Source organism: Myotis lucifugus, unplaced genomic scaffold, assembly GCF_000147115.1.
Source record: "Myotis lucifugus unplaced genomic scaffold, Myoluc2.0 scaffold_1162, whole genome shotgun sequence".
Classification (NCBI taxonomy): domain Eukaryota; kingdom Metazoa; phylum Chordata; class Mammalia; order Chiroptera; family Vespertilionidae; genus Myotis; species Myotis lucifugus.
Window position 1 is genome coordinate 54,955 of NW_005872210.1, and position 12,944 is coordinate 67,898.

Genomic DNA, 12,944 nt, shown 5'->3' on the forward strand with positions numbered 1-12,944 from the left:
ATATATATATATATATATATATATATATATATATATATATATATAGATTTAGGAAACTAATATACTTAACACATGTGCATACTCATTACAGCTGTTAACAATAGTTCACAATAAAACAAATGTACATTCACCTATTCTGGAAGAACAGGTTTGGAAACTCTATATTCAATCCACATACTTCTGCCATCTGAGTGAGAGTCTCATCTCAGTGACAGAAAATTAACAAACAATGAAGAACTTTCACCAAAATCCACAAAAGCCACATCCCTGGACCAAGGACGGCCTTAGTCTCCATCTTGGTTTTCCTGCCAGCACACCAATGGCTCTGATGGGAACATCTGAGAAGCTACAGGAGCCACAAACCATCTTGATTCTAATCAATGATAATGACTCCTTCACAAAAAATAAAATACCTGCAGTCCCTCAGATCTGTGTACACACAGCTCCTGTTGTCTTTTCCTCAAACTAATTCCTGGATGCACAGTTAGAGGAGGACCATTCCATCTAATGGGCTGCAGTCTCACCCAACAACAATCAGGTCAGTAGGCATTAGGACACATGGCCCTCTGTAAGACCTGGGCAAGAGATTCCCTTCACATGTATTGGCATCCCTTGCAAATGAGAAAATAAGTTCATGCTCCCAGACATACTTGAGGTTGTCACAGCTACCCCCTCTTTGCAGTGATCTCTGTGTCTCAAAGCATCCAAACATCACAGGACGATTAGAGAGTCCACAGTGCTTCCAAGGAAAATATGGGCACAGTGTAAATTTGCCAAAAACTGCTGAGCTAATCCTGCACCATACTGTTCCCCCAAAGGCAAAAATGTTTAAGAACCCAAACAAGTTTTCACCTCATCACCATTGAAGAGCCCAAATCTTTCTATAAGCTAACCTACACAGTAAATAGAACACCCCAGATTAAAGAAGTCTTAGGAAAAAGCCTTCATTATTTTACCTACCAAAGAGAGAGGAGACTGGCAGTTCTTCCATTGACGACTAAGTACTCAATAAACTCACCACCAGCGTTCAGGCAAAGCATGTCCCTGAAAATGGCAGTCCCTCTGCAACATTATGTTTACTGGGGCCAACAGTAATCAGTCCTATGTGGCGACTCATGACAGGGAAACAAGTAAGAAACAAGGGCTCAGGTATTCCTCATTTTCTTCAACAAATTCGACAACAGAGTTAGCTTCCCTGGGCACATGAGGATGGTGACTGATGCCATTTGTAGGGGCCTTATAGGTGGTTCAGGTGAAATGTCTTCAGCAACAGAAATATGCAGTGACATAGATCTGGCAGGACATCTCTGTATGTTAGAACGTGCAACATAATTACACAGTGTGCCAACGAAAACCACACAAACAGAAAAGCAAAAACACTTATGGGAGCTTTACAGAATATAGGTGATTAAATAAATGAGATACAATTCCGAAAAATGAGGATTCAGAAATTTTCCTGTACTATTGTTATGTCCAAACTAAGAAATTAAATTTCCTACACATCTAAGAAATTTCTCTCATTTGTACTCTTATGCACGGAGCGAATTTAGAAATTTGGCTGGGATATACCTCACATTAATTGCACTCATATTGGCTTTCTCCAGTGTGAACTCTCTGATGATACTGGAGACTACTGCTCCTTTTAAAAGATTTCCCACATTCAGTGCATTTATAAGGCTTTTCTCCTGTATGAACTCTCTGATGTCGATGAAGGATGGTATTAGTGGTAAAAGACTTCCCACATTCACTGCATTGATAAGGCTTTTCTCCTGTATGAAGTCTCTGATGACGATGAAGGTCATTGCTAACGGGAAAAGATTTCCCACATTCACTGCACTGATAAGGCTTTTCTCCAGTGTGAACTCTCTGATGATATTGGAGACCTTTTCTACCTTTAAAAGATTTTCCACAATCACTGCATTTATAAGGCTTTTCTCCTGTATGAACTCTCCGATGATAACGAAGGGCAATGCTCCGGGTAAAAGATTTCCCACACTCACTGCATTTATAAGGCTTTTCTCCAGTATGAACTCTCTGATGATAACGAAGGGCATTGCTCTGGGTAAAAGATTTCCCACATTCACTGCATTGATAAGGCTTTTCTCCCGTATGAACTCTCTGATGTTGATAAAGGTCTTTCTTAGTAGTAAAAGATTTTCCACATTCACTGCATTGAAAAGGCTTTTCTCCAGTATGAACTCTCTGATGATATCGGAAACCACTTCTACTTTTAAAAGATTTTCCACATTCACTGCATTTATAAGGCTTTTCTTCAGTGTGAACCATCTGATGATAACGAAGAGCAGTGCTCCAGGTAAAAGATTTCCCACACTCACTGCATGTATAAGGCTTTTGTCCTGTATGAAATCTCTGATGACAATGAAGATCACGGATCCTGGTAAAATATTTCCCACATTCACTGCAGTGATATGCCCTTTCTCCAGTGTGATCTCTCTGTTGATAATGAAACCTAGAAAATTTGGTACAATATTTTCCACATTCAGAGCACACACCACATGCACTTCCAAGATAAACACCTTTTTCCAGAATAAACGTGTGGGTGCAACTGATGTCTTTCTTACATTCTTTTCTGCTGAAATAATTTTTTTTACTTTGAAACATCATCCCACGCTTCAAAATAGCACTTGGACTGTTCCTGGTCTGAGTATCCTTTAGGTGGAGATGTCCTGACCCCGTAAGGACACTCTGCCCAACCTCCCCGCATGTGAAATGATTCTGGGACACACTGAAATTGCAGCTGTTTGCAAGTGACATCCTTTCCAAGCCTCTTATGTAAGTCTGCTCTCTCACATGCTGCTGGTGAAATTTTGCACACAAATAAAACCGTTTTGCACATGCCCCACACCTCAACAGAATCTGTCTGTGTTGTGTTTCCTGCAGTTCCATCACGCGGAAAATGTTTCCCAGGACTAGCCCACAATTCTCACAGGGGTGGCTCTTCTGGGAAGACAACGGTAACTTGGGATTCCTTGCCTGTGAAAATCTAATAGAAATCTTTTGTTCAGTCGTGGCCTCCACATTCTTTTCTCCACAGCAGCAACCTGAACAAAAGGAAATGTAGGTGAAGTGCATGTTGACCTGATAAAAGCAGAGTATCTTCAACACAGATGTTTATGACACAACTGGACATGATTCCAGACATTGATTTTCAAGACAAGTGAGTCAGACTCTCAGGAAATGGCTGTTATATATAAAATGCCCAAAAGGAAAATCTCACCCAGGGAGGACAGAAGCATAGGCTGGGACAAAAAGAGGAGGGCAGGGTCTGCTCATTATTACTTCACAAATGGCTTCCTTAGGAACTTTCATGCTGGCGATGTGACTGTGTGTAGAATAATTTCATGTGTGCAAACCCATAAACTATCAATCACATTAGAGCATGTGATGTTCAGCATGAATAAAATAATACACGTGCACTCGAAGGCCTGCAGGCATGGAACAACACTGGAGTGCAGTAAAGCAAGATGGGCTAAAGAGGTAAAGGTGCAAAGTTTAGAGAGGTTAAGGTTATCCATGGGCTGGGAATCTGAGTATAATGATCACTACTAAAACTGACTCGTGGATGGCGGCATAGGTTAATGCTGGAGTTTGCTGCCTCGAACAACCACTTCAAAAATACAACTAAAAGATGGAACGGACATCATCCAGAACCACAGGAAGGCTGGCTGAGTGGAATTTCTACAACTAGGAGGAACCGAGAATCAGAAGAGGCGCAGTGCTGAAGTAAAATACTAAGATGCGGAGTGCATGCGGCGCGGGCTGGTGGCTGAGGGCACGATTGTCTGTTTCAATCCAGAGGGAGCCTCAGACTCTGAACTCCAGATGCGGGTGAGTCTCTAGGGACCCAGACTCAAACGGGAGAAGCGGGACTGTCTGGCTTCGGTCCCTCCGAGGTTTGCAGCGGTTGCTGGCACAGAGAGGCAGAGCCCCTGGGGACGGACTGAGAGCAGCCATAACTGCTCCCTCCTCTGCCCTGTTGATCCCGTGGGACTGGCCCCGCCCAAGCCCTGCACAGAGCCATTTGCTGGATAGCCTCAGGCAAAGGCTAGATTAGCACCTCCCTAGAGGACAGAAGTTCTCCCACTGCAGACACAGCTGATTCTCACAGCCAGTTGGCCTGGAGGTCAAGTACTAATTACCTACAACAATCAAGGCTTGACTACAACAAGACTGCTCACAGAGACCACAAGGGGGTGCACCAAGAGTGTCTACCTCAGGTAATTGGGACACTTAACACGGAAAGCCACTCTATCGACACAGCGAAGCATAAAAAAATGCCAAGACAAAGAAACAGGCCACAAAGGACAGAACCGGAGGAAAGCAGGCTACTGGACATAGATTTCAAAACCACACTTTTGAGGTCTCTCAACAGGCTTCTAGAGTCTGTCGATAAACTTGATGAGATGTACAGGAAATCTAATGAGACCCTCGACGGTGTGATAAAGGACCAACTAGAAAGTAAGCATACACTGACTGAAATAAAGAATATTACACAGACTCCCAACAGCAGATCAGAGGAGTGCAAGAATCAACCCAAAGATTTGAAATGCGAGGAAGCAAAAAACATCCAACTGGAAAAGCAAAATGAAAAAAAGAATCCGAAAGTGTGAATATAGTGTAAGGAGCCTCTGGGACAGCTACAAGCGTACCAACATCAGAATTATAGGGGTGCCAGAAGATGAGAGACAGCAAGATATTGAAAACCTATTTGAAGAAATAATGGCAGAAAACTTCCCCTACTTGGTGAAAGAAATAGACTTACAAGTCCAGGAAGCGCAGAGAACCCCAAACAAAAGGAATCCAAACAGGACCACACCAAGACACATCATAATTAAAATGCCAAGAGCAAAAGACAAAGAGAGAATCTTAAAGCGGGAAGAGAAAGAAACTCAGTTACCTACAAGGGAATACCCATAGGACTGTCAGCTGATTTCTTAACAAAAACTTTGCAGGCCAGAAGGGAGTGGCAAGAAATATGCAAAGTGATGAATACCAAGAACCTACAACCAAGAGTACTTTATCCAGCAAAGCTATCATTCAGAATTGAAGGTCAGATAAAGAGCTTCACAGATAAGGAAAAGATAAAGAAGTTCACCACCACCAAACCAGTATTATATGAAATGCTGAAAGGTATCCTTTAAGAAGAGGAAGAATGCCGAAATCGGTTTGGCTCAGTGGATAGAGTGTCGGCCTGTGGACTGAAGGGTCCCAGGTTCGATTCCGGTCAAGGGCATGTACCTGGGTTGCAGGCACACCCCCAGTAGGAGGTGTGCAGGAGGCAGCTGATCGATGTTTCTCTCTCATCGATGTTTCTGACTCTCTATCTCTCTCCCTTCCTCTCTGTAAAAAATCAATAAAATATATTTTAAAAAAAAGAGGAAAAAGAAGAAAAAGGTAAAGATACAAATTATGAACAACAAACATGCATCTTTCAATAAGTGAATCTAAGAATCAAGTGAATAAATAATTTGATAAACAGAATGAACTGGTGATTATAATAGAATCAGGGACATAAAAAGGGAATGGACTGACTATGCTTGGGGGGGAAAGAGGTGTGGGAGATGCAGGAAGAGACTGGACAAAAATCATGCACCTATGGATGAGGACAGTGGGTGGGGAGTGAGGGCGGAGGGTGGGGTGGGAAACTGTGAGGGAGGGGGAGTTATGGGGGGGAAAAAGAGGAACAAATGTAATAATCTGAACAATAAAGATTTAATTATTTAAATAAATAAATAAATAAATAAAAATAAAACTGACTCGTGCCCTGACCAGTTTGGTTCAGTGAATAGAGCGTAGGCCTGTGAACGCAATGGTCCTAGGTTCGATTACGGTCAAGGGCACATGCCTGAGTTGCATGCTTGATCCCCTGCAGGGGGTGTTCAGGAGGTAGCCGATCAATGATTCTCTCTCATCATTGATGTTTCTATCTCTCTCCCTCTCCCTTCCTCTCTGAAATCAATAAAAATATATTTTAAAAAAAAACACAAAACAAAAAACTGAGTTGAATGCAAAGTGTCAACATTAAGCAAGAATTAGAATTGGGTGAGGAGTGGGCAATGGTAACTAAACATTTTGAACAAAATGGCTTTCTAGTTATGAATGTAACAAAGCCCTGGCATGAAAACTGCCCCCACTGCCCTTCACCAAGGCAAGACTGCCTCTCGGTCTACCCTCTCATTGATAAAGGCATGTTTCTCCTGTGATACACAAAGGATTCTGCCTCTTAAATCCCAGTTGAGCCACTGCATGAGATCAATGATGCAAATCTTAGAAGAAAAACTAAAAAGATGGATGGTCAGCACTGTGGTAGAACAACAAAGTACAAATGAGATCACAGGCAAAAGACCTATGAGAGTGACATCAGCAAGACGGCAGAATCAGAGATAGAGAAACTTTCCCCATTCAAGAGTAGACAGCTACTCATGAGAAAAACATCCCACAGGAAATGGGAATTATAGTACCATGAAAACAAACGTTAATACAGAATACCAAATAAGGACAACTGCATAGAAAGGATGACAGGAAACTGGGTGAGGAAGCACATTTGAAGATACCTAAGGTCAAAAACAAGAGTTAATAATAACTAACTAACTGACTGACTAACTTTTTTAAGTAAATAAATAAATACAGCAAGGGTCAGCCCTAGCTGGTTTGCTCAGTGGATAGAGTTTCAGCCTTGGGACTGAAAAGTCCTAGGTTCCATTCCAGTCAAGGGCACAGGCCGAGTTTGTTGTGGGTTCAGTCCCAGTAAGGGAGCATGCAGGAGGCAGCTGATCAGTGATACTCTCTCAGTATTAATGTTTCCCTCTCTCTGTATCTCTTTCTGTCTCCCTTCCTCAAGAAAATCAATAAAAATGTATTAAAACAAAAGGGTCAGCCCTAGCTGGTTTGGCTCAGTGGATAGAGCATCGGCTTGTGGACTGAAGGGTCCCAGATTCAATTCTGGACAAGGGCACATCATCGGGTTGCGGGCTCAGTCCCCATAGGTGGCCGTGCAGGAGAAAGCCAATCAATGATTCTCTCTCATCATTTATGTTTCTCTCTCTCCCTCTCTCTCTCTCTTCTGAAATCAATAAAAATATGTTTAAGTAAGTAAATAAATAAAATAAAGTGTTATCACTATCAGCCACTGTGCTTCTATTCTCATTGATCCTATTAGTCTGTTCTCTAAAAAACTGGAAATTTTTATTTTTAAAAACCACAGAATGGCCGAAACCGGTTTGGCTCAGTGGATAGAGCATCAGCCTGGGGACTGAAAGGTCCCGGGTTCGATTCCAGTCAAGGGCATGTACCTGGGTTGCGGGCACATCCCCAGTGGGAGATGTGCAGGAGGCAGCTGATCGATGTTCCTCTTTCATCGATGTTTCTAACTCTCTATCCCTCTCCCTTACTCTCTGTAAAAAATCAATAAAGTATATTAAAAAAAAACAACAACAAAAAAAACCCACAGAATGCCCTGGCCAGTGTGGCTCAGTTGCTTGGAATATCCTCCTATGTGTCAAAGGGTAGAGGGTTCGATTCTCGGTAAGGGCACATATCAGAATGTGGCTTCCATATCCGGTTTGCATGTGTGCAGAAGGCAGCCAGCCGACTGATGTTTCTCCCCCACCCCTCTCTCTCTTACTCCATTTCTCCTCCTCTCTATGTAAAAGGAATCTAATTATATAAACATCTAGGGGCCCTGGTGGCCTAAATGACCGAACTGACAACCGAACACCCGAAGTCAATCCTGCAGTCACAATGGTGACCCAGGACTGACTGCTGCGGCTGTGGTTGGCAGCGCCCCGGCAGGAATCAGTGGTGGTGGGAGTCAGTCCTGGGTCATGTAAGTGGAAACCGTAAGATATAGAAACAAGGAAGACCTATCCCTCCACCTAGGGAGATATTGACAGAAGAATAACAGGGAGCCAGAACTCCCACCATCTCATGAAAATAATACCCCTCCCCCCCACACCACCCCATCCCACCACACACAAACACGCACACACACCTACAAACCTTGGGCCAAGTGGGGAACATGGACTTCTATTCTCTTCTTCAAATAATGAGGTGGCATCTCACCCTTCCCTTACCAGAGCAGTAACAAAAGAAGCCAGATAAAACAGGCTTGAAAAGATCCAGCGTTCTATAATGCTAAAAATTTCTAGGTTTCAATTATCAAATTATTCATACAAAGAAGCAGAAAGATCTAAAACGGAAAAACAATATTTAATTGCTAAGCACTAGTAACAAGCATCTAAGCTTGCTAGAAACATAGTGGCAGTAGACCTGCTGAACGCAGGGTTGCGAAGAACATGGAATTTCTCACCCTAACCAGTTCGGCTCAGTGGATAGAGCCTCAGCCTACGGACTCAAGGGTCCCAGGTTGGATTCCCGTCAAGGGCATGTACCTTGGTTGCAGGCACATCCCCAGTAGGGAGGGTGCAGGAGGCACCTGATCGATGTTTCTCTCTCATCGATGTTTCTAACTCTCTATCCCTCTCCCTTCCTCTCTGTAAAAAAATCAATAAAATATATTAAAATAAAAAACAAACAAACAAAAATCATGGACTTTCTGGAAAAACAGGTGTGGGGGAGCAATATATGCAAAGCACAATTAAGCACATACAAAAATATGTGTTCCTGGATGTGATAAGCAATTAATATATAAAATATACAAGATATTCCAAATATTCTTTAACGAAAAAAAATATAGTTAACAAACTGGATAAGGATGTAATACAACTTTTCACAATATATTTACACATGACCAATAGGAATACAGAAAATGTTTCCATCACTAATCAAGGTGGAATTCCGTAGCTGCCAACAACACTACCAACCACAAGTCCTTCCCTGTGAATTTAGTGCAGCGGGGAGTATTGGGACTTCAGGAACAGAAGGGAGCAGCAGAAACAGACCAACCCTCCCCAGGACAGCAACTACCCAGATAACTGGAAAAACAAGCAGTACCACAGTCTACATGGGAGGACAGAGCACACCCTGGGGGATGGGCCCTAGAAAATGGAAAAGCCAATTCCAGGTCACCGGTAACAGTGAGGGTCTTACCCAGCGAGGACATAAGTTCAAAGTTCTCCAGCATCACATTCAGGTACAGCTGTCTCTGACCCTCATCAAGGAGGCTCCATTCCTCCCTGGAGAAGTACAGGGCAATGTCCTCAAAGGTCACGCCAACCTGTTAGAATGGAGACAATTAAAACCAGGGCTGTCTCTCTGAGAACCAGTAATCCTACTCCTTACACACCTTCCTCCCCTCAACCTCCTCCAGGGCACCCGGTTACTGTGGACAAGAGGCCCTAATGCCAGTGCAGGCTGCTCTCTCATCACAGTCTCATTACTCACTGTGATGGCCCTCAGCAGAGCAGGTGGGTTGGGTGGGAAGGATTGGGGGAGTGGAGGGGAGAGGGCAATGCCATTTAAGGTCTGGGCAATGCCTGCAGGTCCCCAGCCTTCTTGCCAAGCAACACCACTGCAGTCTCCTAGATCCTGCCGCCAAGACAAAGCCAAGCGTGGGTTTATGCTTCACCTTTAAATCCCCACACGAGGTCCCGGGACCATCAGCTCACACTTCCTCCAGATGTGCTCACCACTGGGTAAGGTTTACCCCCTTCCCATGTTCAGATCCCAGGTTCACTCCCTCAGCTCTGCCCCCTTCCTGCTCCAATGACACTGGATCTCGCTGGACTCACCCATGAACTTGGCATATGGCGTGTAGAGAGCTTGTAGTCCAGCCGGATCCAGGACCACCCCAGGCCCCTGATGGACCCACAGCCGGGAAAGCCCCGAATTAGTCTGTGCCGTCCTCCCTGCAGCCTCTGCTCTTTCCGTCAATATTCACAGCCACATCCTCAGGGACCTTCAGATGCAAGTCACCCCCGTCCTCTCTGCTCTGCACTTGCTGTGTCCTCAGAAGCCACAACACTCCTCTCTCCCCTCCACCTTCCTCACGGTCCTCCACGCGGGACTGAGCTGCAGGACGGGACAGGCGCCTGCACCCGGGCTGTCCTGTCGGTATAAGTAGCGATGAGGGGAGGACCCGGGGGACACACTCACCTCAGCCCAGCTCCTCAGCACCGGCGCCTCCATTGCACTCGGTGGGAGGAGCGGGGCGGGAGCAGAAGCCGCTGCAGGAATGGCGGTCCCTGTCCCGGCCCTGGGCGGGTCTGGTGGCGACTCCGAGCTTCAATCCCACGTGTGCACTGTGAGCACCACTGGAGGCTCCCACCATGGGCTGTGAGGCGGCGACGACCACTCTCCAGCCTTTTCCAGGGGACTCTGCATTCAAGTACCGCCGACCGCTTAAGACAAAATGGAGAAAAAACTACCGGTCCAGTACACCAGAACTTGAAAAAACGGAAACGCCTTTTCTGAGCTTCCATTGGCTAAGCTGGGTGCCATTCGACGCCTGTCCTTCTGGGTAATGTAGTTCCTACGCTCCCTGGCCAGGATCCTGTATTTCCTCAGCAGACTACAGGACTGGTTTTGAGGGCAAATAGCCCAAGAACACACTGGGTATACTCAGGGCCCTCCAGCGCATTCAGGGAAGGGGATTTCTAGAACAGGTTTGTTTCTGTGGGACCTGCCTGGCTTCCTTTAGCTGCTGGTTTTGCATATCTTTCTTCAGAATCTGCTCTTTTCTGAATGACAGGCAATGTGTGTTCTTTCAGGTCATTAGGCTTCTGTCCCCTCCAGGCTTAATGTAGCTTGCAGAGGTTGCTTAAGTGTCTAAAGCACCTATCCTCCCTCCATTGTACGAAGTTAATGTCTCAAAACAGACATCACTATTTAAGAGCATCTGCTTCTGGGGCCAAAGTGTCAGCTCTGCCAGGACTGCAGTGTGGATAAGTTGGCCAAGAGACATTTGAAAAAATGCTCAAAGTCACTGATTCTCAGAGAGATGCAAATTAAAGCAACAATTAGATCCTACCTCACAACTGTCAGAAAGACTACCATCAACAAAGGACAAGTGCTGGTGAGGATATGGAAAAAAGGGAACCCTAGTACACTGCTGATAGGAATGCAGACTGGTGCACACATTATGGAAAGCATAGGGAGTTTCATTAAAAAATTAAATATGGAACTCATTTGACCCAGTTCTAAGAATATATCCTAATAAACCTGAAACAACAATCGGAATACTATGCAGTGGTAAGAAGTAAGAATCTCTTACCCTTTCAGACAGCATGCAGGACCTGGAGAGCCACGTGCTAACTGAAATAAGTGAGTCAGAGAAAGAAAAGCATCACTTGATCTCACACATAGATGGAACCTAAATAACAAAATTAACTGAAGAATGGAGTGGATCCAGAGACATGGAAGCTTGGTACAGAGTGCAAAGTCTCAGATGGAAGGCAAGGGAGGGTTATATAAAATAAAAGAGACAGAGAGAGAGAGTAAACATTCCTGGGTGAGGATTAAAGAAACACACACACACACACACACACACACACACACACCAAACAAAGCCACCTGAGCCTTGAGCATTTTCTTCTGTTCCATGGAAGCAAGGAGAAAGCTAGCTTGCTGTGTTCTGGGTTGCCTTTAAATTTGCATTTATAAATGTGTCTTCATTCATCTCTGTCTTGGGAAATGCTGATACCCCTCCATGTAACCTTCTCCTGCTTCACATGAGTCAATTGCTTTTGATGTTGTTGTAAGAAATGTTCAAACCTGTGGGAAATTTTTCTAAGTTTATTTGACCCAAGTCACCAACATTTGCCATGAAGTAAAACAACAACACATTGAGTCATGCAAAGGGGAACGGCAGTTTTGCACCGGTTTCATACTGAGACTCAAAGGAGAAGACATATGGGGGTTACATGAAATTCACTGGTAAAAAATTAGAGTGTGGGGGGGAACTGAAGAGGGAAATCTCTGGGATTGGATAAAAAGTAAAAAAAAAAAATAGACACAAACTTCTTTTTAAAATGTTCTCCAATAGATTAACTCTCCAAGAGTTAATATTTAACACAACAACAATAATAATTTTAGCTCTGAGGTCTTCTGTGTTTGGAGATTGTGCCCTTAGGACTTTGCAAAAAAGGAAATTTCACTGAAAACCCAAAGGTATGTTATCCTAGATGCAAAAAATGCCATAGACAGGATTAATAACGTAAAGATTGACCTTTGCAAAGAAACAAAACAAAACGAAGGAGGCTAGGACAAAACTACCCCTTGACTCCCTTTTACTTAGAAAAGTTTTAACTTCAAACCATCATAGGTCGTTACTTTTGGCTTTGGAGTTTGTAAGATTCACCATGTGATGCCAGGATACCTGAGCTTGCCATGTTTAGTATACACCATCATTTTTGTCCATACTGTGGTGTTAAAACCTATGAGGTCAGGAGAAATTTCACTGAGTGGTTTATTTCCTTCGGGATCCATTGCTGACATCCTCCTGAACACAATGCCCCCAGTACTGCTGGTTTCCCTTTATTAGGTCTCCTAGAAGTATTCACTCTTCAGGCCAATAAAGCCTTAGGTTCTAAAAGTGGTCAAAGTATTTGTAAGGACAAGAAGAAGGTCTTTCTGTTTCTTTTCTGTGACCTTCCACAATTTATGAGAAGCACCTGCTAATTAAACCCCAAATTACTGGCTCCTCTAATTCAAAGAGCTCCTCTGTTCAAACTGCAGAACAAGATAAGCTACTTTTAAGGCTAAATTCTTACATACCCCTCCTTCCTGCTGTTGTTACACCACAGGGATAACTCACACCAAGGAGTCTCTAGTTAGTAGAAAGTTTACTCCCCTCCACCCTTTCAAACAAGCCTCATTTGAACTCTTCACAACTTTTTCTCTAGTCATATTTTATAGGCTGGGGAAGAAACTGATAAGACACCTCTGTAGAACATCTGCCAGACTGTCTCCTGGAAAACAAGCAAACTGTAACTTTTAAGGACAGCTCCTCTTATCTACACAACTTC

The 12,944-nt window shown here is 43.9% G+C and overlaps 1 protein-coding gene across 5 annotated transcripts in view; it reads right to left on the reverse strand.

Moving 5' to 3' along the window:
* The window catches only part of LOC106695361 (zinc finger protein 501-like), an 11,870-nt gene extending 1,545 nt beyond the window's left edge, over positions 1-10,325 (reverse strand). For 2 of the 5 annotated variants that reach the window (XR_002827389.1, XR_002827388.1), the window contains exons 1-3: positions 10,075-10,325; positions 9,070-9,196; positions 961-3,062 (exon numbers count right to left, since the gene is read on the reverse strand). Coding sequence is in view for 3 of the 5 variants with exons in the window: in XM_014449377.2 (XP_014304863.1) it covers positions 1,576-3,062; positions 9,070-9,196; positions 10,075-10,107 (1,647 nt within the window). In the remaining 2 variants the exon portion in view is untranslated. Of the gene's footprint in view, positions 1-40; positions 3,063-9,069; positions 9,508-9,710 lie in introns of those variants that run through there. The other 3 variants (XM_014449377.2, XM_023748117.1, XM_023748119.1) reach the window with 3 other exon arrangements.
* Between the last annotated feature and the right edge of the window lie 2,619 nt (positions 10,326-12,944).